The 23,435-nt window shown below is 36.0% G+C and overlaps 1 protein-coding gene across 25 annotated transcripts in view; it reads left to right on the top strand.

Annotated features, from left to right (window-relative positions):
• Mlip (muscular LMNA interacting protein) overlaps positions 1-23,435 on the top strand; it is a 267,045-nt gene that overhangs the window by 137,214 nt on the left and 106,396 nt on the right. For 14 of the 25 annotated variants that reach the window (XM_076575407.1, XM_006973727.4, XM_076575408.1 and 11 more), the window contains 3 exons: positions 20,038-20,103; positions 20,185-20,268; positions 20,392-20,451. The exons of 3 other annotated variants lie outside the window; for them this stretch is intronic. In XM_076575407.1, coding sequence (XP_076431522.1) covers positions 20,038-20,103; positions 20,185-20,268; positions 20,392-20,451 — 210 coding nt within the window. The remainder of the gene's footprint in view (positions 1-20,037; positions 20,104-20,184; positions 20,269-20,391; positions 20,452-23,435) is intronic. 8 more of the 25 variants (XM_076575402.1, XM_076575406.1, XM_076575405.1 and 5 more) reach the window with 2 other exon arrangements.

Below are 23,435 nucleotides of genomic sequence, written 5' to 3'. Positions count from 1 at the left end.
ACTGAGTGTCTGCTGTAGCAATGCAGACTCTACCACCAGCTAAAACTCCTCATCCATTCCGTCAATCACTGCTCCTGCCCCTACTCTGTTCTGAGTAGCAGGGAGATTGGAAATCACTCCTAATGACTAAAAAAAAGTTATGGTTCTAGGTAGTATTGCTTTGCTTTTAAGCATCACCAAGTATAAAATGAAATCACATGGAGGATTTACATCAGAATCAAAGTGAAATTGTTTACCAAGTGTGGGAAATTATAGATGTCATATGTTATTTTATGGTGATTTATTTAGGATATTTAGTAGTTACTGCATTAAACCTATTTTTTTACATGGTTAATGATAGTGTTTCAAATACTGTTGCTATCATTTGTCAAATGTTAATTGTTTGTCAGCCATGTGATATTTTGGTGTGCAGGTTTATGAATCTGCATTCTTATTCTCTTAGCATGATCCAGAAAATGAAGCCTTTGTATGATGTCTAAAAAGTAAGATTTTTTTTTTTGTTTTTTTGAGACAGGCAGGGTTTCTCTGTGTAGCTTTGTGCCTTTCCTGGAACTCGCTTTGGAGACCAGGCTGGCCTCGAACTCACAGAGATCTGCCTGGGTCTGCCTCCCGAGTGCTGGGCTGGAGAGATGGCTCATCCGTTAAAGGCTAGGCTCACAACCAAAAATATAAGAGTTCGGTTCCCAGCACCCACGGCTGTCTCTCCAGCCACCTTAAAAAAAGTAAGATTTAAATGAGAAATGTTTAGCAGCATAAGATCAACATTAAGTGTGTAACATTTCTTGTAGCTTGTGTCTCTGTTAATAACTCCAAACCATTCACATGTGGTCTAAAGTCTGTGCTCTATATGGACAAATGTTGATCTGCATGGTTGTCTGCTGGAGAAACATCTGAGAGTTGATCTCTAGCTCCTTTCCCAACTTTTTACCTTTTGTAGCTTAACAAAAGTTATAATAAACTTAAAGCATTAGAAGTACATGGGAAGCATCTCTTCCACAGTTGCCCCTTTTCTCACTGTCTAGGGCCATCATGGTGAGTCATGGGGGCAGTGTTCAGGGACAAAGACCCGCTGATATTTTCAGGTGGTCATCTCTGAAATCTGATCACAAGCATCTGCCTTCAGAGATCTGGGAGACGTTTTCCCTAGCAATGAGGCAAAGAGGACACGCACCTGCTGTGTTCTCTAACTGAGACACACTCCCCTGGAGAGTGAGGGGCTGCATGTTACATGTTAACTTTGTATGTAGAAAACTAATAGTTAATACTTCCTGGGACTCTGTGAGATATGGCTCCAAGTCACATTTCTTTTAGAACCTTTGACTTTACAGCTTTCTTTTCTACTACTGAACTATTTTATAGAGGTTATAATCTGTTGTACATTAAAGCTGAAAATTTATTAGTTGAACCTCCAGTTTTATCACAAACCTGTTTCACAAAGGTGTATGGGGATATTGAGGCATATTAAATCCATGCAGTTCATATGAGACAGATCTTGTGGATTTTATTTTACCTATAAAATTATGTAGGAAATTTATCTTGGTACAATAGGATGTAAATGTTATGTATGATACATGAATTAAAATAATGCTTCTCTAAGGAGGAGTAGATGATTGTAATGTACTCATTTGACCAAGGTAAATTGTTCAAGACCATAGATATTGGGGCTACTCAAAAGCCATGAATTAAATGACAATGATTTTTCATTTTCAGATCATTTACAATTCTACATTTTTAAAAATTTGACACCAATGACATCTAGGATTTATTTGTACGATATCACCAATCTTCCTCCTTTTAGTCCAAAGAGTCTCCCATGGACAACACAAAACATCCAGAGTGTACTCTTTATAGCACTCACTGGCCCCTTCCTGATTTCATCTGCAAGGGATTTGATAGCTTTGAGATAAAAAGAAGTTTGTCATAGAATGCAAAGAATGAACTAGCAATTGTCACTTTCAGAGATGGAGCCAACCAAGTCATATACAAGCAACAAATGACTGCCTCATTTGAACAAGATTAAAATGGAGCAGGGAAATTATAATTTTATATATTTTAATTAATTTTTCTTCTTGCATGTTTTTAATTAGACAATTGCTTTTAAATAATTTAAAAAATACTTATTTCCCTCTTTCCTGCCTTCTTTTCTTTTCTATTTTTGCTTTCCCTTCTCTCCTTTGTTACTTTCTGTTTAGTGGACTTAACTGAAGACCTCATGAATGTTAGATAGTCTACCATTAAGCAATATCCTCAGTACAACAAAATTTTTATATACAGTCCTGTTCACTTCCAACAACATTTAAAATGATATTGTATTGCCTTTTTCAGTGTTGTAGTTTTTAAGAAATCTGATAATTTAGTTCTTTGAACTCAACTATACAGCATAACTCATCATGTCATTGAAGTCAAGGGATTGACTTCTGAACTGAGTGAGTTTATTTAAAGAACATAACGTTTAGAAATGCGTTTCTTCTGGTTGGGATGAGGTTCAGAAGCTGCTTTCCCCTGTGCTACATCATTGACTGCCTTGAGTGTGTGCAGGTCTTGTGCAGGAAACCACAGAATCTGTGAGTTCACGAGTGCAACAGTTTTGTCATGTCCAGAAGACTCTGTTTGCTGTGGTCCTCCTGACCTCTGGCTTTTCCAATATTTCCACTTCTACAATGATCCCTGATCCTCAGGGAGAGGGTGATATTACAGTTGTCACATTTGGGCTGAGCACTTCGCAAACATTTATTCTTTTTGATCAGTTGTAAGTTTTTGTGTAAACTTCTGTTCACTGCACAACAGAACTTCCATAATGAGGTCTGGGAGTGGCACTAATTTGTGGCCTTAGGACACATATATAGAGGAGAATTTGGCACTATGTATATTTAGCAGAATAATAGTAGTAATTTTTCCCACAGGGCCATGATCTCCCAAGCCATGAGTTCTTGGTTAAGTTTAGAGCATCATGCATCTGTTTCCTCGCATGGAGTAGACCTTATATTCAATCAGAGAGTCTTTGGCTACCCTTATAACATGTCAGTATTGCTCCCTTGAGGATATCTTGCCATTCCAGTACTTATGTTATTATAGCTCACAGAGGTCATAGCTGAGTTAGACTGTTGATGATCTGCTTCTCTAGCAACCTGTACAGCACCATCTAGTATTTTGAAAGCTGTCTAGTATGGAGGAAACTTCCTTTTTAGTATCAATTTAATTTCTTTATGTCCTGTGACTGAAGGGGGTAGTATCTTCAGCAATAGGGTCAAGTTCTGGAGGGTGACCAAGATCAGTTGAAATAGCCTGCACTGTTTTGGTGGTCTCTGGCGCTCCTCTAACAACTCAAAGGAAGATATCCCACAACTGGCACCTTTTTATTTAGCAATCTATTACTTCTGGGATCAACATTACTCTCTGTACAGGATAACTTCAATGAAAGTATATATATATACACATATATGAATACATGTATATATGTATCATGTATATATGTGTGTTTATATATACACATATAACATATATATTATATATGAAACTTACAGAATGGAATATTTTTAATCATGGAAGGTTATTTCTTTTCTGTCACATAGAACACAACTGGAAGGCTGATCTGGGAGAATCATTACAACACTTGTTTGGGAGCTACACTGTGGGTTGCCTTGACAATAGAACTCACATATATAACTCAAGTCTTACATGCTTCAGCAGTTAAGCCTCTCTCAAGATAATTATGTGCACAGTAGATTTTTTATGCCAAGCATATTGTATAATTAGCAAGTAGAATTATTTTTGGAAAATAATGTTATTTTTAAAAACAAGATTTTCAGCAAATTAGAACTCAGCCATCTTTTGTAATGAGTTGTTAAGTTATCAATAAATTATGGGATTAGTTAAGCTCTATTACCTCTGGATGAAACCCATTTTTTTTTTCATTTTTGAAAGGATACACTTTATTGGCAGGCAACATAAGGTTTCTTTTTTTTTTTTTTTTTAAATTATTTATTTATTTATTATACAAACAGTGTTCTGTCTGCATGTGTCCCTGCAGGCCAGAAGAGGGCACCAGATCTCATTACAGGTGGTTGTGAGCCACCATGTGGTTGCTGGGAATTGAACTCAGGACCTCTGGAAGAACAGTCAGTGCTCTTAACCACTGAGCCATCTCTCCAGCCCCAACATAAGGTTTCTTAACTTGTCTGCATCAAAACTTAAATTTGTACCCTATTTCATTTCTAGCATTTTCCCTGTAAGATTTGATGAAAGAAGCATTTTTAGCTCACTCTTTTACTAAGGTTTAATGGGAAGAGATAAATGTGAGGCATCATATTTTAATAAAGTAACTCCAGCATCTTTGGTTTAAGCATGTATCAATAATCATTTTCTCCCAGAGAAACACGAGCATGGGATACCAAATTATATGCCACCCTTTATAGACTTGGTTAAGAATGAGGTACCTAGACAAGTGACTTTATTATAGACATTAACTTTAGTCACAATGTGTGCTGTTATCTATTTCAGAACGTGTTTGAGATATTTCTAATTTTTTTTTATCACTCAAGTCTGACAGCAATAAGGACAATTTTAAAGTAAAATTGTTGTAACATACTAATATTCCAAATTAATAAATCATTAATTTTTACTATTAAATTGCTTCAAGGGAATGAAAAAGGAAGATATATCCATATGAAGTAAATTTGTATGCAGTTTATTGTTTTATAAACAAATAATATTTTTCTACAGAAAGATACTTTTGTTTTCTTGAAGGAAGCTCATATTGTTTATCCCTGATCTTCTAAGCATCCATAGGATAACATCTTTATCTAATGTTAGATACAACTTTCCCAATAAATACCATTACTACTTCCCATTTTGAACATACATTTAATTTATAAAAATTTGTCTTTGCCAGATTCCAGAGCAGTTTAATTTTATATAAATGAAGTAAAAGTATAGAAATAATTGTTCAAATGTAAAGTTAAAAATAGAAGAATACAAGATAACAATCCTGAAGATCACAATGAAAACTTGGTATAAAAGTAGAAATGCAGATATTTGGTTTATCCTATTGCCAAATTAATTTACCTTACCTTGTCTGTTTAATATTTTAGAGTATGGGTTGCTAACTACAACCTGATTAAATATAATTCTTTAGTGAATATTTTTAAGAGTTCTGTAGTTCAAAAATTAATCTGGTTGCTAATTTAGGACATGAACTGTATGGCAGAGACATCACTTGATTTCCTGTTTTTTTTTTTTTAAATCAGTGAAGAGATGTCCAGGATTCAAATTTGTACTAACTGGTTATACTCAAGTGGTTGCTATCCATGTATACATTTTCTTTAGAGAAGTTGTGAATCCCACTTATTTATCTGTTGGCTTCATTCTTTAAAAATTATAACTACGTCATGTCACCCTTCTTTTTCCTCTCTCTAATTTCTCTCATGTGTTCCCCTTTCTCATCCAAATTCATGGCCTCTTTCTAAAATGTTGCATACCCACACATGCAACATCGCACGCACACACACACACACACACACACACACACACACGCACACACACGCTCACTCACACACACACACCCTGTTCAGCTCATACAATATTGCCTGTATGTATGTTTTTAGGAATTACCATTTGATGTTGCCTGTAGTTTTTTGTCTAAGGTTGAGGGCTCATGAACTTTCCCTCTTCCCTGTTTCCATGCCTAGTGGTATTATTCTTTTTCAGAACTTGTTTAAGCAGCCATGTTGGTGAAATGTCATAGCTGCAGCTTCTCTGACATTTATAGAAAACACAGTCTCCCAGAAAATACTGGCTCTTAAGAATCCTTCTGCCCTCTCTTCTGCAAAGATCCCTCAGCCTTAGGTGCAGGAATTCTGTTACAGACATGTCAGTTAGGATTGGTTTCCACAACTCTGGGTCTCGAGTAATTGTGGTTTTCTGCAATACTGTGTCTGTTGCAAAGGGAATTGTTCTTAATGAGGGGTAAGAACTATACTTATCTTTGGGTATAAGGGTAAATATTTAGAATGTAGGTAGGGATTATGCTGGTTTATTAAAGTGGCAGTCAGTCATAGGTTCTCCTCTGAGATCCATGAGTTTACTAGCCATTTCTAGTACCAGGCATTATTTTCCTCCTATTGAGTTGGCCTTAAGTCAAATTAGAGAGCTGTTTGTTACTATCAAGGTATGCATGCCACTGCTATACCATTAAGGTTATCATGCCATGCTGGACATTGTTGTGACTCATAGGTGCCACAATTGGGTAGGACTGTTGATTGCTTCCCTTCTTTGGAAGCTTGCACGGAGCCTTCTGGTATGAAGAAAGCTAGTCCTAAGGAAGGAGGCTTTCAGGTCAGGTCCAGCTCAGGTCCTCTGATCCCTGTGTCCAAAGTGCATGGCATATTAAGCAGTAGAGACCTACCTTCCATCTATGGGGGACAAACAAAGGCAACACCGATGGCCTATACTGTTGTGGGAGTGTCTTGGACAGCACTGACCAAAACTCAAAAGAGGAATTCTTATATCTGGTGTTGGGCTTTTTGTTAGTCTATGGCTGTTAGGGAAGCGTTGTCTGCCCAAATGGGAAAATTTCATTTAAACTATATGCATATTTATATACCAACTTATGTGCATTATCAATATTTTTAGCTAGTTAATAGTATGATTTCTTATAATTTTTTAGATGCCCTTACTGTTATTTTATCCTCCTCCCTCTTTCTTTATCTTTTCCCAATTATTAATTAGAGCCACTCTGTTTTTCCCATTTCCCCCTTTAGCTCACTTACACCTAGCTAGTCTCCTCTCTGTTGCTTTTCCCCTTTCACACTCGTGAAATGGTCTGTTGTTACTTTCCTGCTTTCTGCAGTTACTCCAGATTATATGCTTGCATCTGAAGATGTGGAGCTAGGAACCCAGGTGATAGAGAGCAAACGGCACTTGTCATCCTGGGCTTAGGGTTGTCTCACTCACTATGATACTGTCTAGTTCTATTTATTTACCTGAAAATTTCATGATTTTGTCTTTCTTTATAGCCTAATAATAGTCTGTTGTGTGAATGCACCATATTTTCATTATCTACTTATCAGTTGAAAGACATTTAGATTATTTCCATTGTGAATAGAGCAATAAAATGAACATTGATGAGCAAGTATCTATGGAGTAGGATTTTGAGTCCTTTGGGCAAATGTCAATGAGTGCTATAGTTTGGTAAAATGGTAGATTCATTTTTAACTTTTTAAGCATTCTTCATATTGATTTCCAGAGTGGTGGGGCCAGTTTGTATTTCCCACAACAGGGAATGAGGATACTCTTTCCCGTATATCCTCTTCAGCATCCGATATTGGTTGTTTTGTTATCTTTGTTGTAGGGTAAGACAGAATCTCAAAGCTGTTTTGATGTGGAATTCCCTAGTTTCTAGGGATGCTAACGTATTTGAGATATACTTTAACTGTTTTTGTTTTCTCAAGTTCTTTTTATATTCTGTTAATTAATCATCTGTTAGATGTAAAGCTGGCAGAGATTCTCACCCATTCTATGGACTTCTTCTTCACTTGACTGCTTCTTTAGTTCTTCAGAAGCTTTTAAGTTTTTGAAGTACCATTTGCCATTTGTTGGCCTGAACGCTTGGACAGATGGGGTCCTGTTAAGAAAGTCCTTGTGTGCAACTCTATCAGATAGGGCACAGCCTATATTTTCTCCTATAAGTTTCAGTGTTTCAGGTTTAACATTGAAGTTTTTGATCCATTTGGAGTTAGTTTTTGTGCAAGGTGATAGGGGTCTAGTTTAATTTTTATACATGTAGGCACCCAATTTTCTCTGCACTATTTGTTGAAGACAGTTTCTTTTTTCCTGTGCATGTTTTTTTTCACCTTTGTTAAATGTTAAATGGCTGAAGTTATATGTATTCATGTTTGAGTCTTCCACTTTGTTCTATTGTCTATATCTATATTTGTGCCAGTCCTATATATTTTTTTTATTACCATGGATATCTAATATATATTGATATCTGGAATGGAATGATCCCTCCAGCATTGTTCTTTTTGCTCAGGATTGTTTTGGCTATCTGAAGTCTTTTATGGTTCCATCTGAGTTTTAGAATAGTTTTTTTTTTCTATTTATGTGATTGGATTGAGGATTTTGATTGGGATTACACTGAATCTGTAAATGGCTTTCAGTAGAATGGTCATTTTCACAACATTAATTCTGCCAATCCCTGAACATGGAATGTTTTTCCACTTTCTGGTGTCTTGCCCTGACTCTTTCTTCAGAGGTTTAAAGTTTCATTGTAGGGGTCTTTCACCTCCTTGGTTAAGTTCATTACTAGATATTTTATTGTCTATGGGCTACTGTGTGTGTCCATGCTCCTTCTCTGTGTGTTTGTTGGTGGTGGATAGAAATGCTATTGATTTGTGCAAGTTGATTCTGCATGCTGCCACATTGTTGAATTTGTTGACCAGTTCCAGAAAGTTTTTTTTTGTACAGGTTTTAGTATCTCTTATGAATAATATTGTGTCATCTCAAATAGGCCTAGTTTGACTTCTTCTTCCCTAGTAGTATAACTTTAATTTTCTTCTTTTGCCTTATTGTTCCAGCTAGCCATTTGAGCACAATACTGAAAAGGAGTGGGGATAGTGGACAGCCCTATCTCCTTCCTAATTTCAGTAAAATTGTTTCAAGTTTTTCTCCATTTTAGGTGCTAATTGCTGTGGGCTTCTCATACATAGTTTTTATTATGTTGAGGTATGTTCTCACTAGTCCTACTCTCTAGGACTTTTGTCATGAAACCATATTAGATTTTATCAAAGCCTTTTCTGAATTTATTGAGAGGATAATGTGATTTTTTTTGTCTTTAAGTCCATGTACTACATAGTTTATATTTATTGACTTGGGTATGTTGAACCATCCCTGCATCTTAGGTATAAAGCCAACTTGGTCATAGTGGTAATCCTTTTAATATGTGTCTGTATTTGAGTTTTAAGTATTTTTTGAGTATTTTTATATCTATGTTCATCAGGAATATTGGCCTGTAGGAACTCATGCTCTTGAGGCTGAGGATTTTGTAGAAGTAAGAATGTGGCTGGCTTGTTCTGTTTCTCTCATCTTTCAGCTTTCACCCCAATATCTGGCTCTGGGTTTTTTGTTATAAGACCTTTTAAGATTTGTGTTACAAGGATTAGCTATAGATCTTTTTGGAAAGTCTGGGAGAATTTTGTGTGAATCATTTAGTTTTAATAGAGTCTTTTAGAAGGCTTTATTATAGTTTAATTTTTTTGTTTGTTATGAATGTGTTAAAATTGTTGAGTTTTTGGTTTAATATTGGTAGTTTGGCTGAACTTAGTAATTCTTCCATTTATTTTAGGTTTTCCATCTTAATGGAATACAGACTTGAAAATTATTCTCTATGATATTCTGAATTATTTTTGGAGTATGCTACAATATCTCCCCTTGCATTTTCTTTATCTTTATCTTATTGATTTCTGCTCTGATTTTATTATTTATTTCCATCTACCGAGTTTGGATTTGGTTAGCCCCCCCTTTTTTCCCCAAAATTTTGAGTTGTATCATTAAGTTATTTATTTTTACTCTTTCTGGTTTTTTAAATGTAGGTACTTAGAGCTATAAATTCTCATCACAGGACAACTTTCACTGTGTCTCAGAGGTTTATTTTTGTGTTTGGTTTCATTTTAATTTAGTTCCAGGAAAGTTTTTATTTCTTTCTTGACTTGTTCTTTGGCCCATTCATCATTCAGCAATGAGTTGTTTAATCTCCATGAGTCTGTGTATTTACTAGAGATTTGTCTGTTATTAATCTTTAGTTTTACTGAATTATGGTCAAATCAGGTACACTTAGTTATTTAACTCTTTCTGATTTTATTATAATTTGTTTTTTCATTGTAAGATATTGTCTGTTTTAGAGAAGCTTCTATGTGCTGTTGAGTAGAATGTATAATCTTTGGCATTTGGATGGTGTTTCAGTTAGGGTGTCTAATGCTGTAGTGAAACACCATGACTAAAAAGCAAATTGGGGAGGAAAGAGTTTATTTGACTTACATTCCCATAGAACTGTTCATCTTGAAGGAAGTCAGAACAGGAACTCAAACAGAGCAGGAACATGGAGGCGGGAGCTGATGCAGAGGCTACCAGGGATGGCACCATCCACAATAGGCTGGGTCCTCCTCATCAATTACAAATTAAAAAAATGCCTACAGGCTTGCCTGTAGCCTAATCTTATGGAGGGATTTATCAGTTGAGATTTCCTCATTTCAGTTGATTTTAGCTGGTGTCAACTTGACATAAAACTATCCAGGACAGATGAAATATTCTGTAGATACCTGGTAAGTGTGTTTGATGTCTAATATTATTTCATTCTGATGATTCTTTTTTATTTTTGTCCATATGTATGTCCATTGTAGAAAAATGTGATATCGAAATCGCTTACTACTAATGATTGATTTCAATTTGTGTCTTAAATCCAGTAATACCATTTTTAAAAAAAAAATGAATTGGGTGGTCTATAATTTGGTGTATCCAATGTTTAGGATAGTAATGTCTTCTTGGTTGACTGTTCTCTTGACTAGAATGAAGTGTCCTTTATATGTTTTGAGGTAGTTTTGCTTTGAAACCAGTCTTGTCAATATTAGGATGGCAATGAGTGCTTGCTTCCTGGTTCTATTCAATTAGAGAGTACTTTTGTCCACCCTTTTATTCTAATGCAATACCTATTTTAGAGTTAAGATGTGTTTCTTGTAGACAGAATTTCTATGGATTTTGTTTCTTGACCCATTTATGAAGCCAGTTTCTTTTGGTTGGAGAATTGAGGTTAATAATATTTAAAGTTATCATTTAAAATGTGTGTTGAATGCAATTATGGCATTGTTGATTTTTGTTCTTACTTATCCCTTGTGTTTTAGTAATAATGGCTTCATATTTCTTTGTATAGTTTCTTGACCATGCTCATTCCTCTCTTCAGTATAAAATTTTGCTTCCTATATTTATAGGTCTAATTTTTTGGATATATTTTTAGGCTGTTTATATTATAGAAATTTTTATTTCTCCTTCAGCAATAGTGGATAGTTTTGCTGGGTATTTTAGTTTAGATTGGCTGTCAAGGTTTTTTTTTGAACTTGGAGTTCATTGCTACAGGTTCTTCTGGATTTTAGTTTCCATTGAGAAATCAGCTGTTATTCCAAAGGGTTTTCCTTTACATGTGATTTGTGTTTTTTTTTCCTTCTGCAGATTTCGATACTTTTTCTTTGTTCCATATGCTTAGTGTTTTGACTATGATATACTGTGGGGATTTCTTTTTTTTTGCCTTGTCTGTTTGATGTTTTGAGTCTATATTGTATTTGTATGGGTATGTTTTTTAAGTTTGGGGAAATTTTCTTCTGTGATCTTGTTGAAAATGTGGTTTATACCACTAACTTAGAACGCTTCTCCCCCATTTATTCTTATAATTTAAATTTTTTCTTTTCAGGGCATCCCACATATTTTGTATGCTACATTTCTGTGTTTTTTTTTTTTTTTTAAAAAATCATATTCTTTGCTTATTTCATCTAGATCCTCTACTTTATATTCAAGTCCTATTGTTTTATATTCTGTTTGATTCCTTCTTCTTATAAAGTTGTCCTTTGAGTTTTCTAGTTGGGGTTTTGAATTTTTTTCAATTTCATCTTAATTTTAGCTTTAGTACTCTTCAGTGTTTCTATCTCTTCATTGAATTCTGTTTTCATACACTAGTTGTCTTCATCCTTGTCATTTCCATCAGCCACATGTTTGTGTTTTACTGTGCATCAGTCAGGTGTTTTCTCTTTTTAAACTCATTAAGTTCATTGAGCTGTTTGTATCTTTCAATTCTTTGAATTCTTTTATAAAAATTTAAGATTGTTGTTTAAAATTTTGTGGCCTAGGGTTCGCTTAGGTAGTTTACATTGGCAAACTGGCAGGGTTGGAGGGACTGGTTGGGTTGGAGGGAAGATACTGCCTTGATCTTTCATTTTGTTTTTATTTTTGTAAAGAGGTCTGGGCAGGTGGACTTCTTTTGGTAGTCCTGTGTCTGGTCTGATATGGACAGAGCAGTTTGGGGCTGAAGCGAGGATGTACAGGTCAAGTTGGGCCTAGGGTTTTGATATGGCTTATATGGAATGAAGTCAGGTGGACACAAGGGACTGGGTTAATGTGCAGGATGTGCAGCTAGATCCAAGCCTAGAGTCTGGGAAGAGAACTGGTACTTATGGGGGTGCATGGTAGGAAGGATCAGACAGACTCACCTGGGTAAACCCAGGAGAAGGATGTGCAGCATATGGCTGGGTGGAGAGGTGAATGTAGTGTGGGAGGGTCCTGTCGGTAGGAGGCAGGCTTGGAAGTCCTGGAGGAAGCTTAGATATTGGTGGTTGTATAGGTAGTTTTGATCAGACTAGGCTAAGGCACCTGATATAGTACAAGAGCTGGATCTGGGAAGCTGGGGAAGGTGCATGGAGGGAAGAATCAGGAGGGCTCACCTGGCTACAGATCCAGAAGAAGGATCTGTAGAGTCTGGCTGGTAGGGCAGAATGAGTGTCATCAATTGTACTTTCACTGAATTGTTACAAAAGGCCTTCTGTTGGAAGGGATTGTTTTAGACTTGGTGACCATTAGCAACTGGACAATGCAGTTGTGATAGCTTCTGTATTGTGAACTTGAGGATATGATGCATGCTTTATCATCTTCAACAACTTGGTACAGAATTTGGTGTTCTGAGATGCTCATAACCCCCACTCCCAAAGCAGCACAACTAGGGTGTGTGATTGACTTGCAGCTCAGGCTCTATGCAGTGTCTCCTAGGCTTGTTGTGATTCCTTCCCAGCAATGAGAGAAGGCATGTTCATTGAGATACTGAGCAAGATGTAATGAGTTTGGATTCTTTTCTATAGTGTTCTTGTCATTAGTTGCTTAAAGCATATTTTTATTCTCATAAAATGAGAATGACATAATATTTTCTTTTTATGAGAAAATATTAAAGGGAACTGGGAACAAATAAACTCTGAGAAGAATTGAGACCCTGTTCCTTGTGCTGATGAGAGGATGAGGCACATTGTAGGGAAGGGAGCACTGGCTGAAGGTAAGGACCATTCTTCAGACACTCTTACTGAAAGGAAAGTCGGGTGTGAATCCTCCTGCAAGGAAGTCTTGATGAAATGAGTTTGAAACTGGTGGCAAATGTGTAAAACCTAAAGAAGCAAACAAAACAACAAAAAAGAAAGCATAACTATCTCTGTGTAGGAGGAGTAGGCATGGAATCCTCTAAATCTTTCAGAGCTAGAAACACCAAGTCAGAGAGAACTCCTCAGATTTTGAAGTTCATAAACATGACACATGAAAGGCATATACTCTGAATAGTTCCAGATCTTTAAAGAAACTCTGATTGTATATTTCTCCATGCTCTTTTGGCTTTTGTTAATGGAGGTTTAAATATATTTAAATAAAAAATTGTATCCTAGAATAAAAGCTACATTTTATGGCTATTTGGAGTGAGTCAAGATGATGCATTTGACAAACTACTCATCATAATCAATTAAAAAATAAATTTTAGTAAAATTTAAGGACATTTTGCCCCAAATACCTTTTTAGTTAACATAGTGTGGACAATTAGACCATTCCAAAGTCACAGCCTTTCTTCCCAATGCTCGTTGTCTTTTATAGCTTTAGGATATCATTGACATTCATTGGGTATAGTTCAATATTTCAAGTAGCATAAGAATTATGTTTGCCTGTGGTAATTTTCCACAGACCAAACTATTGACTTCATTTGGTTTGAACTGAAAAATGTCATTTCATGAATATTGATCACATGTTATGGTCTTTGAAGGCAAAGGAGTTGAATAGTAATATGTAACATACTTATTTGTTTGTTAAAACACTCACTTTAAATCACTTCTCTATAGTATTTTACTGAGGAGGACTACAATAATATTATTTATGTGATATATTTATATATGTAACTCTGTTTCTTCCTCAGTTTACCCTTCAATCCATTCTATATCTTTATTAATCCCTTTGCCCCAATGGAACAAAAGACCCAGTAGACTAGAGATACAATTGAAAATACACTCATGATACAACAGTCACTTTTGGTGTGTGTGTGTGTGTGTGTGTGTGTGTGTGTATAGTGTGTATATGTGTGTGCGTGCACGTGCATGCATGCACATGCAAGTGAATCGAGAGGCCCAAGGTTGATGTTGGGGGTTGTCTGTTATTGCTTTTCCACCTTAGTTCATTGAGGCAAAGATTCTCAATCAAATTCAGAGGTCTTCAGTATTGCTAGTTTTGTTAGAGAATTTGCTTTGTGAGTTCCCTATCTTCACCTTCTACAGCTGGAAATACAGTTAACATATGCTCACCCTGCATTTATGTGGGTTCCTGGGGATCTGAATCTGATTCTCTTGTATGAGTGACAAACACTTAACTGCTGAGCCATCATCTCATGATATAGCCGCCTTCTTCTTCTTCTTCTTCTTCTTCTTCTTCTTCTTCTTCTTCTTCTTCTTCTTCTTCTTCCTCTTCTTGTGGCATTTTTATTAAAATCAACCAGACTTTTTATACCTTTATCAGAAACAGAATATAATGGCATTGCCAGGATCAATACAGTTGTAGTTGCTAGGAGACAATGAAGTTTGCAAGCTATTTAAGGTACACAAGATTAATGATTAAGACCATCAGTATTCTTAAGATATGCAAAATGTATTCCTAACTGGGGAATGAAAACATTTTAAACTGGAAGAAGTGCATGGAAAAACATAGCTGAGGAGTTGAAGGATGCCATGAACAGCTTTGCTGCTGTGTTTAGCCTTCTATACAAAACTTGGATTTAATTTCTTGTAGTTTCTCTATAACTGTTACTATAGTGAAGATCATGCGTAGTCTAATGCCCAAAATAGATTCAATATTATATGTGGCTTAACATCTGGTAAATCAGGAGATCCTCCAGTGTCTAACTATAACTTGCTTCTCCTATGCATCCGTGTAGATATGCCCACTCACCAGACAACCCCTCTTCTCAAAAGACCAGGTGTTGTTCCTGCTTATGCCTTAGAAGCAGCTTTCAGTCCCAGTGGGATTCTTTCAATAACCGAACCACATGTCTCTGTGGAATCAGGTGACTCAGGTGACACTTCATCCTTTCAATACTGCAAAGGCTCCATTTACAGTCCTTCAGCAATCAAGGACCCTAGTGTAACTCTTATTTATTTATTTATTTATTTATTTATTTATTTATTTATTTATTTATTTATTTATTTATTTATGATATCCTCCCATGGACTGTGGCTCTCTGTGACCACACACACTGTATATAAAGCACCGTGGCTATATCTGTGAAGCACAGATATTGTGTACAATGTTATCTTCCGAACCTTACCTCCCTTACCCTATAGGATGAATAGTGGACAAGAAACACTGTGCTGGGGAAAATTAAATTCTTTGAGTTAGTTTATATGAAAATTTCTGCTCCCTTCTCACCATTTCTCATGACTAGTTATAATTTTAGAACATAAAAGAGAAAAACATAAGAATAATCACCACAAAGGTGATTCTTGTTATAATTAATCTTCCAAATTTTGTTTTGTAATACAGGGAAGCAAAGTTTAAAAACAAAAGTTTTAAGATATTATTTTCCTACATAAGGACTGCCAAGAGTGGGAGAAACAGTCTTCCCCAAAGAAAAGCACACAAATTAATTATCCAATACCAAATGGTCAGCTTTGAAAATACACAGACAAGTAACATGATAAGACTGAGCAGGTTGTATTTAGGAGCATGTATGTATATACATATATGCATATAACAATAATTAATGAAAAAAGAGGCCATGACTTTGAAAGAGAACAATGCTGGTATCAGGAGGATTTGGAGGGAGGGAAGGAAAGATTTCAATTATATTAGAATCTCAAAACCTAAATAATGACTTACTAAAATGAAGGAATGATGTAATTTATCTTTAATGTTCCTTTGTCTGAACTCTTTGGAGTATATCCCATGCTCATATCATAATTCTACCAGACATGGTGCTAGCTAGTGAAGACTAGTAGTTTTAGATATGTCTAATCCCTTGATCTGCTAACAAAACAAAACAAAACAAAACAAAACAAAACAAAACAAAACAAAACAATGAATAAACAGATTTTGATGAGCAGTGTGTCCTGTGTTCCATGGCTGGTGAGGCATTTTGTAGTAAGGCTATGAGAGCATCTGAATAACGGTAGAGATGTAAGAACTGGAAGGTGAATGCAGATGAGAAGACAGGGTGGCTTGATATTCTATTCTAAATGCTGTACAATCTATTCCAGTAGAGAACTCTTATTTTTCTGTTTACCAACCTACCAGGACACATATATGATCATTTTTTTTTCTGTTGAAAGCCACTGCCTAAAGGGATCAGACATTTGTTCTAATTACTTTGCTAATCATATTTTATAACCTTTTATAATTGCCTTCAAACTCATTCCACATGTTTTTGAATGACTTTAATGATGATAAATTGTCAAACTTAAAATTAGATTAGGACTAGGTATCTTGAAAAATTTACTGTAGCAGAAGACTTAGAGTGAGCAATAAAAATTTGAAAGAGAAATAGGTATAAAGGGTTAAAAGAGATTATAAAATAGGAGAGATTAAAGGAGAGGAAAGGGCAGAGAAGAGGAGAGAATACTGGGAGACAGAAATAACACTAAAGATTTTTCGAAAAGTCATATGGAAACCTATCGTAGAGCTTCTGTATACATACATAAAAAGACTTAAAAATGAAATCTCCCTTTTAGCAGGGCAACAGTATCCCTGCGAGACACCACAGGATAACAAAGAAGCCAATAGGGTTCTTGGTCAGTAAGATTCCAAAGACCTCCAAACATTATAGACTATTGCCAAGGCTGTTGGTTACTTTCTAGAACTTGAAGATATGATCCTGTTGCTGAAGACACCGCACACCCGAGTCATAGAAGATGGAGAAATTAAGCTTTTACTGATATAGAAGCTTCATTCTTACTGGATAGCTTTCATAGTGCTGGAAGGTGCTATGCACACCAATGGAAGCAAAAAGTAGTCATCAGTCTTATCCAGCTGTAGACCTTGTGAAATATAATAATGACTGGCTTCATAAGACATGCCCACCAGTGTAATAGTGGCACAAATGTCACAAGGAGTAACCAACCACTTTCCAGTTGGATTTAAAACCTGCACTATTATTGGATCAAGAATTTTAGGCTAGACAAGTCATAGACCATAGAAGAGAACTTATTACTATTATTCTGCTAAATGGACATAATATTCAATCAGTCCCTAATGATAATCAATATACCCATAAATTAATGGATCTCTCAACCTGCATCTGAGAAATTTTTGTTTGCAATAGATGGCCAAGGTGCAGAGAATAATAGAATTCAGAATGCCCAGCCTTAAAAGGTCATATCATCTTCCTTCCTTCCTTCCTTCCTTCCTTCCTTCCTTCCTTCCTTCCTTCCTTCCTTTTTTTCCTTCCTCCCTTCCTCCCTTCCTTCCTAGACTCAGGCATCATTGTGAAAGAGGGTAGAAAAGAGTGTAAGAGCCAGAAGTGGTCGATGAGGACAAGGAAATGTTATCTTCTGGACACAGTGGTATAGCTGTACATATAAACTCACAGCAGTAGTGACAGCATGAGCAAAGCCTGTGTAACCTCAAGCAGACCAATTTTCTGCATAGAGAGAGGAGCTGTGCACAGAGTCCTACTGATGAGCTATCGGTAATTGTCAGCTGCTGGGAGAAATGGGGTTATTTTTTTCTAACAATGTATTCACCATAACCTTGCTCTAGAGCATGGCCACATACCCAAGTATACTTGGGCAGTATAAATTGACTTCGGTAGGAGAAAAAAATGACACAAAGTTGGCTGAGTAGAGAAGGGGGATATATCTGGAATAAGTTGGAGGAGGGAGAGTGAACATGATCAAAAATCATTATAAAGAACTCTCAAAAAAGTAATAAAATACATAGAAACAGGTTCAACTTTATGAAATTACCATCTTCCTATATAATTTTCAGTTGAATACTGACAATTCCATGTGCTTCAACCCATGAAAAAGTTTAATAACAAAAATGTAAGAGGACTCTCCAAGTTGTCAAATACTGTTTATTTGGATTCTGATGCTACTTTGAGGGTGCTGAAGGGACTCAGCATAAAGATTGTCAAGCAGGTAAGAGTAGAGAAAGACTGGTTTGGGAAAGGCAGAAACAGAAAATGCACTACTCTTACAAAGCTAAGATTTTTTTTTAAATATTGTATTTTCTAGTACAAGATGGATGAGAAATATTATTTGCAAAGAGAAATGAAAATTATATTTGCTTAGGGTAGATAGAAAGTAATATTTAACCAGAAGGCTATTTTCAGTGGGTTTGAAATTTGAATTCTCAAAATCTCCAAGTTAAGAAATTCATGAACTTAAAATATAAAGTTAGCTTCTCTTGCTGCTTCTGAAAATGGGGGGACAGATTATGCTGGGTCAGTTGTCATTCAGATCACAAATAAACTTAGGATGAAATATTAAAAAGATGCTTCTGGCTGTAGATATAACTCAACAGATACAGTGCTTGCCTAGCTTGTACAAAAACCCGGCTTCAATCTCAAGGAGGAGATAAACTAGGCAGCATGGTGGCCCATGTCTATAATCCTAACATTTGGGAAGTAGAGGCAGGAAGATCAGGAGTTCATGGCATGTTTGAGGTCAGTCTAAAATACATGAGAGCCCTGCATCACAAAAACAAAGAGGGTGGTGTGAGGTTCCTGGAATAGTAGGTAGAAATTACAGTGAAGTCAATAAAATGAATAAAATTATATTTGGTTGGCTTCTAGGTTTTATTTGTTTTCTTTCAAGACTGACCATTATTTACTCACTATAAAGTAGCTAAAACTTAACAAAAATATAAAGATTTGTTAATAAAAAAAAATCAGAGAAGAACACGTGAGGTCACATAGAAACTGGAATTCAAGGGGAGGGAGCAATACTTGAAGTCTCCACAAAAGAGAGCCCCAGGTGCTGCTTCATAAGCCCTGGGTATCATTTATTCCTAACATAGCATACAACAACTGAGTAGAGACTTTGGCTACTCAGAATTAGGGCGACAGAGTTTGAAGCCAAAGACTAAAGCAAGGGCTGAAAGATGGCTCATGTCGCAAAAGTGCCTGCTACCAAGACTATCAACTTGAGTGAGAGTCAGCTCTCATGGAAACAGCCATGGTAGGAGAGGATTAGTCTGCTGACTTCCACACTTGCACCCCAGCATACACTAAATAAAATACAATGTTAAAAAATTTAAAACTAAATGAAAATAGTATTTATGGAATCATAACAGAATTGTGAGTCTTTTTGCATATACCATTGCCTCTAGTTCATAATTTTTAGGCGTACAAACAGGATAATGCCATCCATATTCAAAGGAAAATACAAATTCCTAGCAACAACTCCAAGGCTTTGCAGATGTTGTAATTAACTAACATGGACTCAAGCTGTTGTTAAGATGAGTAAGAAACACGCCACATTCAATCAGTTAAAATTTAAAAATCGAATAAAAGCAAAATAGAAAATATAGAACAGATGTAAAAAAATGAAAACAGCCTCCAGTCTTTATCATTACTACACCTTACATTAGAGACATTGATTGCAATGCCAGGCAGTGGTGCCACACGCCTTTAATCCCAGCACTCGGGAAGCAGACGCAGGTGGTTCTCTGTGAGTTCGAGGCCATCCTGGGCTCCAGAGTGAGTTCCAGGAAAGGCACAAAGCTACACAGAGAAACCCTGTCTTGGAAAACAAACAAACAAACAAACAAACAAACAAACAAACAAACAAACAGAGACACTGATTGCAGAGAAGAAACTGGACAGATGTGAAATGTGTCTTTCTGTCTGAGAATAGCTTACCAAATGATGTCATTAGTTTTTTTCCCCCCCTTAGAAATAATGAGATTTATTTACAGGACTTCTTGGTAAGGACATCACCGCAGCATTGTAATCGATGAGAAACCTCATATGAGAATTGTTTCATTTGTCACTAGGCACTAGATGAACCAGCCAGGACTGAAAGCAGCTCCAAGGCCAGCGTGTTAGATCTACCAGTGGAGGTAATGACTTCAGCTTGCCCTGCTTTGGTGTGCAGCCCCCAAACTCAATGCTAACCCCGTTCCTGGTTTCAATTCTTCCAGTTGTGTTTCCCTGCACAACTCAGGCAGCAAACTGAAGAGCTCTGTGCTACTATTGACAAGGTCTTGCAGGACTCCTTGTCTATGGTAATGCCGTAGAGTAGAATGAGCTGTTCAAACCTTTGCTTTGCTTTTCTTCATTTCCCTCTGTCTTGCCATGATGCCTCATAGGCTTGTTCTTCCCTTTCCTTTTGTTCTTCTCTTTTCCAGCATTCTTCTGATTCTCCTTCACGGCCCCCACAGAAAATGTTGGGTTCTGAAACCATCAAAGTATGTATATATTTATTATGGTTTACTGCCCCATTCCATTTCCTGCACAGATGATTTCAAACTGTGTTTCAAGGCTCAGTAGTAATTCGAGAAGCCAACTCAATAACTAGTAACTTGGCTACAAAAGTAGAGTGTAGTGTTGAATTTTGCTTCTGTTTGTTTACATGTATACACATAGGTCAGTCTGCACTGTAAAGTTATTTTTAGCTGTCTATCAATTTCAAATGGTGTGAAAACCAATATTTGTAAAGCCACAAAATTTGGCATTTTGTAGATTTACACGTCAAGTTTGTAGCTTATATTAATCTTGGACCACAGCTTCAGTATCAATGTAATTTATGTACACTTAAAAGTGTAGAATTGGGATATGAAGTTGACTAAAGCAACACTCTAGTGGCTTTCACATGGCTGTTAATTCTTCAGTTCTTTCCTTCTTACTGATTGAATTGATTTCACTGCTCTGTGACTTAAAGAAGTAGAAATTTGGAGACATTAGCCTGTCAGAGTTGTTCTATATGTTTGTTTCTTTCTCATAAAGTAGCTGTTTTCTATCGCTAGGACAAAGAATAGAGTTCAATAGTTTTATTAACTTTCCATGCTTAATGTAGCTCTACTCATCCCAATTTCAACATGCATTTTGTTTTTCCTTTATGTGTACCAAAATATTTTTTTTAATCATTTTCAGCCTTGTTTTCTTTCTTTCAATGACTACAAATACTTTTGGCATCAACTGGTTACCATGGGACATTGTGTACTTGAAGCAGGTTTTGAATGTACAAATGCTCATGATTTAAAAGAGTAGTCCTTATTTTCAGTTGCAACATTACAGACAAATATGAATCACTAATAGGCTTACTTATTGACCTTGCTGTTATGACATCAGAGTTTCATAAGTAATCTGGACACCACCCCTTGTCAGATACTATGGAAATAATTTCTGCTATTTGGTGTGTGTGTGTGTGTGTGTGTGTGTGTGTGTGTGTGTGTGTGTGTGTATGTGTGTGTGTGTGTGTGTGTGTGTGTGTGTGTATGTGTGTGTGTGTGTGTGTGTGTGTGTGTGTGTGTGTGTGTGTGTGGTATTGGCAGTTACCTTTGTTTCAAGTATTTATAATGTGCCTACTATGGGCTTGGGCTTTGTGGCCTAGAAAGATAAAGACAATCCAGGTGGAAATCCTAAGGAGATTACTACAGATGTAAAAGAAGAGATAGAATTTACTCAGATCCATACATGGAATGGGGTTAGAAAGCCCACTGATAATACCTCCAGACAAAGGCATAATAATGTATGAATTTCCTGAGGCAACATAACTTGTTTCTGTGAAGATGTTGAAAAAGTCAGTGCATTTGAAGTTTAGTGAACTTATAAAATTAGTGTGAGAGTATATTTGTCATGGTATGAAATTTTGATCTCAAGGAAAATAGGACACAAAAATGATCATTCTGGCTGTGGGGAAGAGAATTCTGAGGAAGCTATGAGTACAGTTACTGATGGTGGACCAGAAAGGTGGGTTCAAAGGAGCCATAAGTAAGCAAATGGGTTGGGGTTTGATGACATTCAGATATGAGCAATAAAGGAGAGGAGTCATGAATGAGCCCTTCATCTTTCATACCCACGGCAGATGACAGTGAAGTAGATACAGCATAATGGAAAGGAGAGAGTGTGGGAATTTAGATAGTGTTCATATTTGAATTGTATGAATGGAGTCATTGAGTTTGCAGCTAATGGAAGAGATGTGGGCATCGCATACTGTGAGCCTGTACAGAATTCTAAGGAACAAGACGTTACAGGTTAGTAGAGGTGGAACCAGGGAAGCATAGTGAAAGGTTATGTTAAGAGGGGAATCAGAGAAGTGTGTTATGAAAGCTGTTAAGAGTGTTAAGAGACTAGAGTTGTTTATTGATACCAAAGAGGTAGGAAAACAGGAAATCTAGAAGAGACTTTATGAGATTTGACTTGTGTATTTTGAAACTATATTACTGATGCTTATAGGTAAATCATTCTTAAATCTAAAATTTTACAACTTTGGTAGAATATACCCTTTTTGAAAGGTTTTCTTATGTGCTAAAGTAACCTTATATTTATAATTTTAAAATGGGGTTTCTTCCATGTTTCTTCTTCTAGATTTTTATCTTTTAACTTTTTCTATACCTTTGCCCAGTTTTCTTCAGGCTCACACATTTTCATATATCACTCTCTATTCAGTGTAAGATTCTGTTTATTTGGGAATTTAAGTCACTTATAGTTATTGTAATATTTGTTATATCAGTACTCACTTCTGTTAATATTAATTAATATTTTCAACTTAGATCTTTTTGTCCTGTTTGGTATTTTGATTAATTTTTACTTCCCTTTTGGTAACTTGACATTTATTAATTTGAAATTGGAAAAAATTTAGTTTGAAAATTTTACATTATATTTTCTTAATTTTGTGGTTGCCCCCACACATTAAGAAGAGTGATTGTTGAGTTTATGTAAAGCTCATAAATGTTATTTTCAATATTATATAAAATAGTGATTTTCAAATTTTACTTGTTTTTCACCAAACCAAAACCACAGATACACACTATTTTTTAATATATTTTGGGATTGTATTTTAAAGTTTTTCTAAATTTCTTCATTTAGAGTTTAAAAATTTCTTCTTTATTTAGATCTTTCATTATCATTTGTTCATATACTCATTTTTATTTTTTGTAATTGTGCTGATCATTGCTTCAACTGAATCTCTTTGTGTATATTTTGTGAGCTTCATCTATGATAAAAATCTTCATTTTGTTCTTTCACTTAAGCTTGGTTCCTGGGCCGATAAGATGGCTCAGGAAGAAAAGACACTGTCCCCCAAGTCTGACAGCCCGAGTTCTACCTGCTGGACACAGATGATGGAAGGAAAGGTCATTTGACCTCCGTGTGTGTGCTGTGCCCCACCCCACACACTATCAGTCAATCAACACTGTAATTAAAATTATAGTTTTGCTAAAAAATAGGA

Source organism: Peromyscus maniculatus, chromosome 7 (genome assembly GCF_049852395.1).
Source record: "Peromyscus maniculatus bairdii isolate BWxNUB_F1_BW_parent chromosome 7, HU_Pman_BW_mat_3.1, whole genome shotgun sequence".
Taxonomy (NCBI): domain Eukaryota; kingdom Metazoa; phylum Chordata; class Mammalia; order Rodentia; family Cricetidae; genus Peromyscus; species Peromyscus maniculatus.
This window is presented reverse-complemented; position numbering and strand designations above follow the sequence as displayed.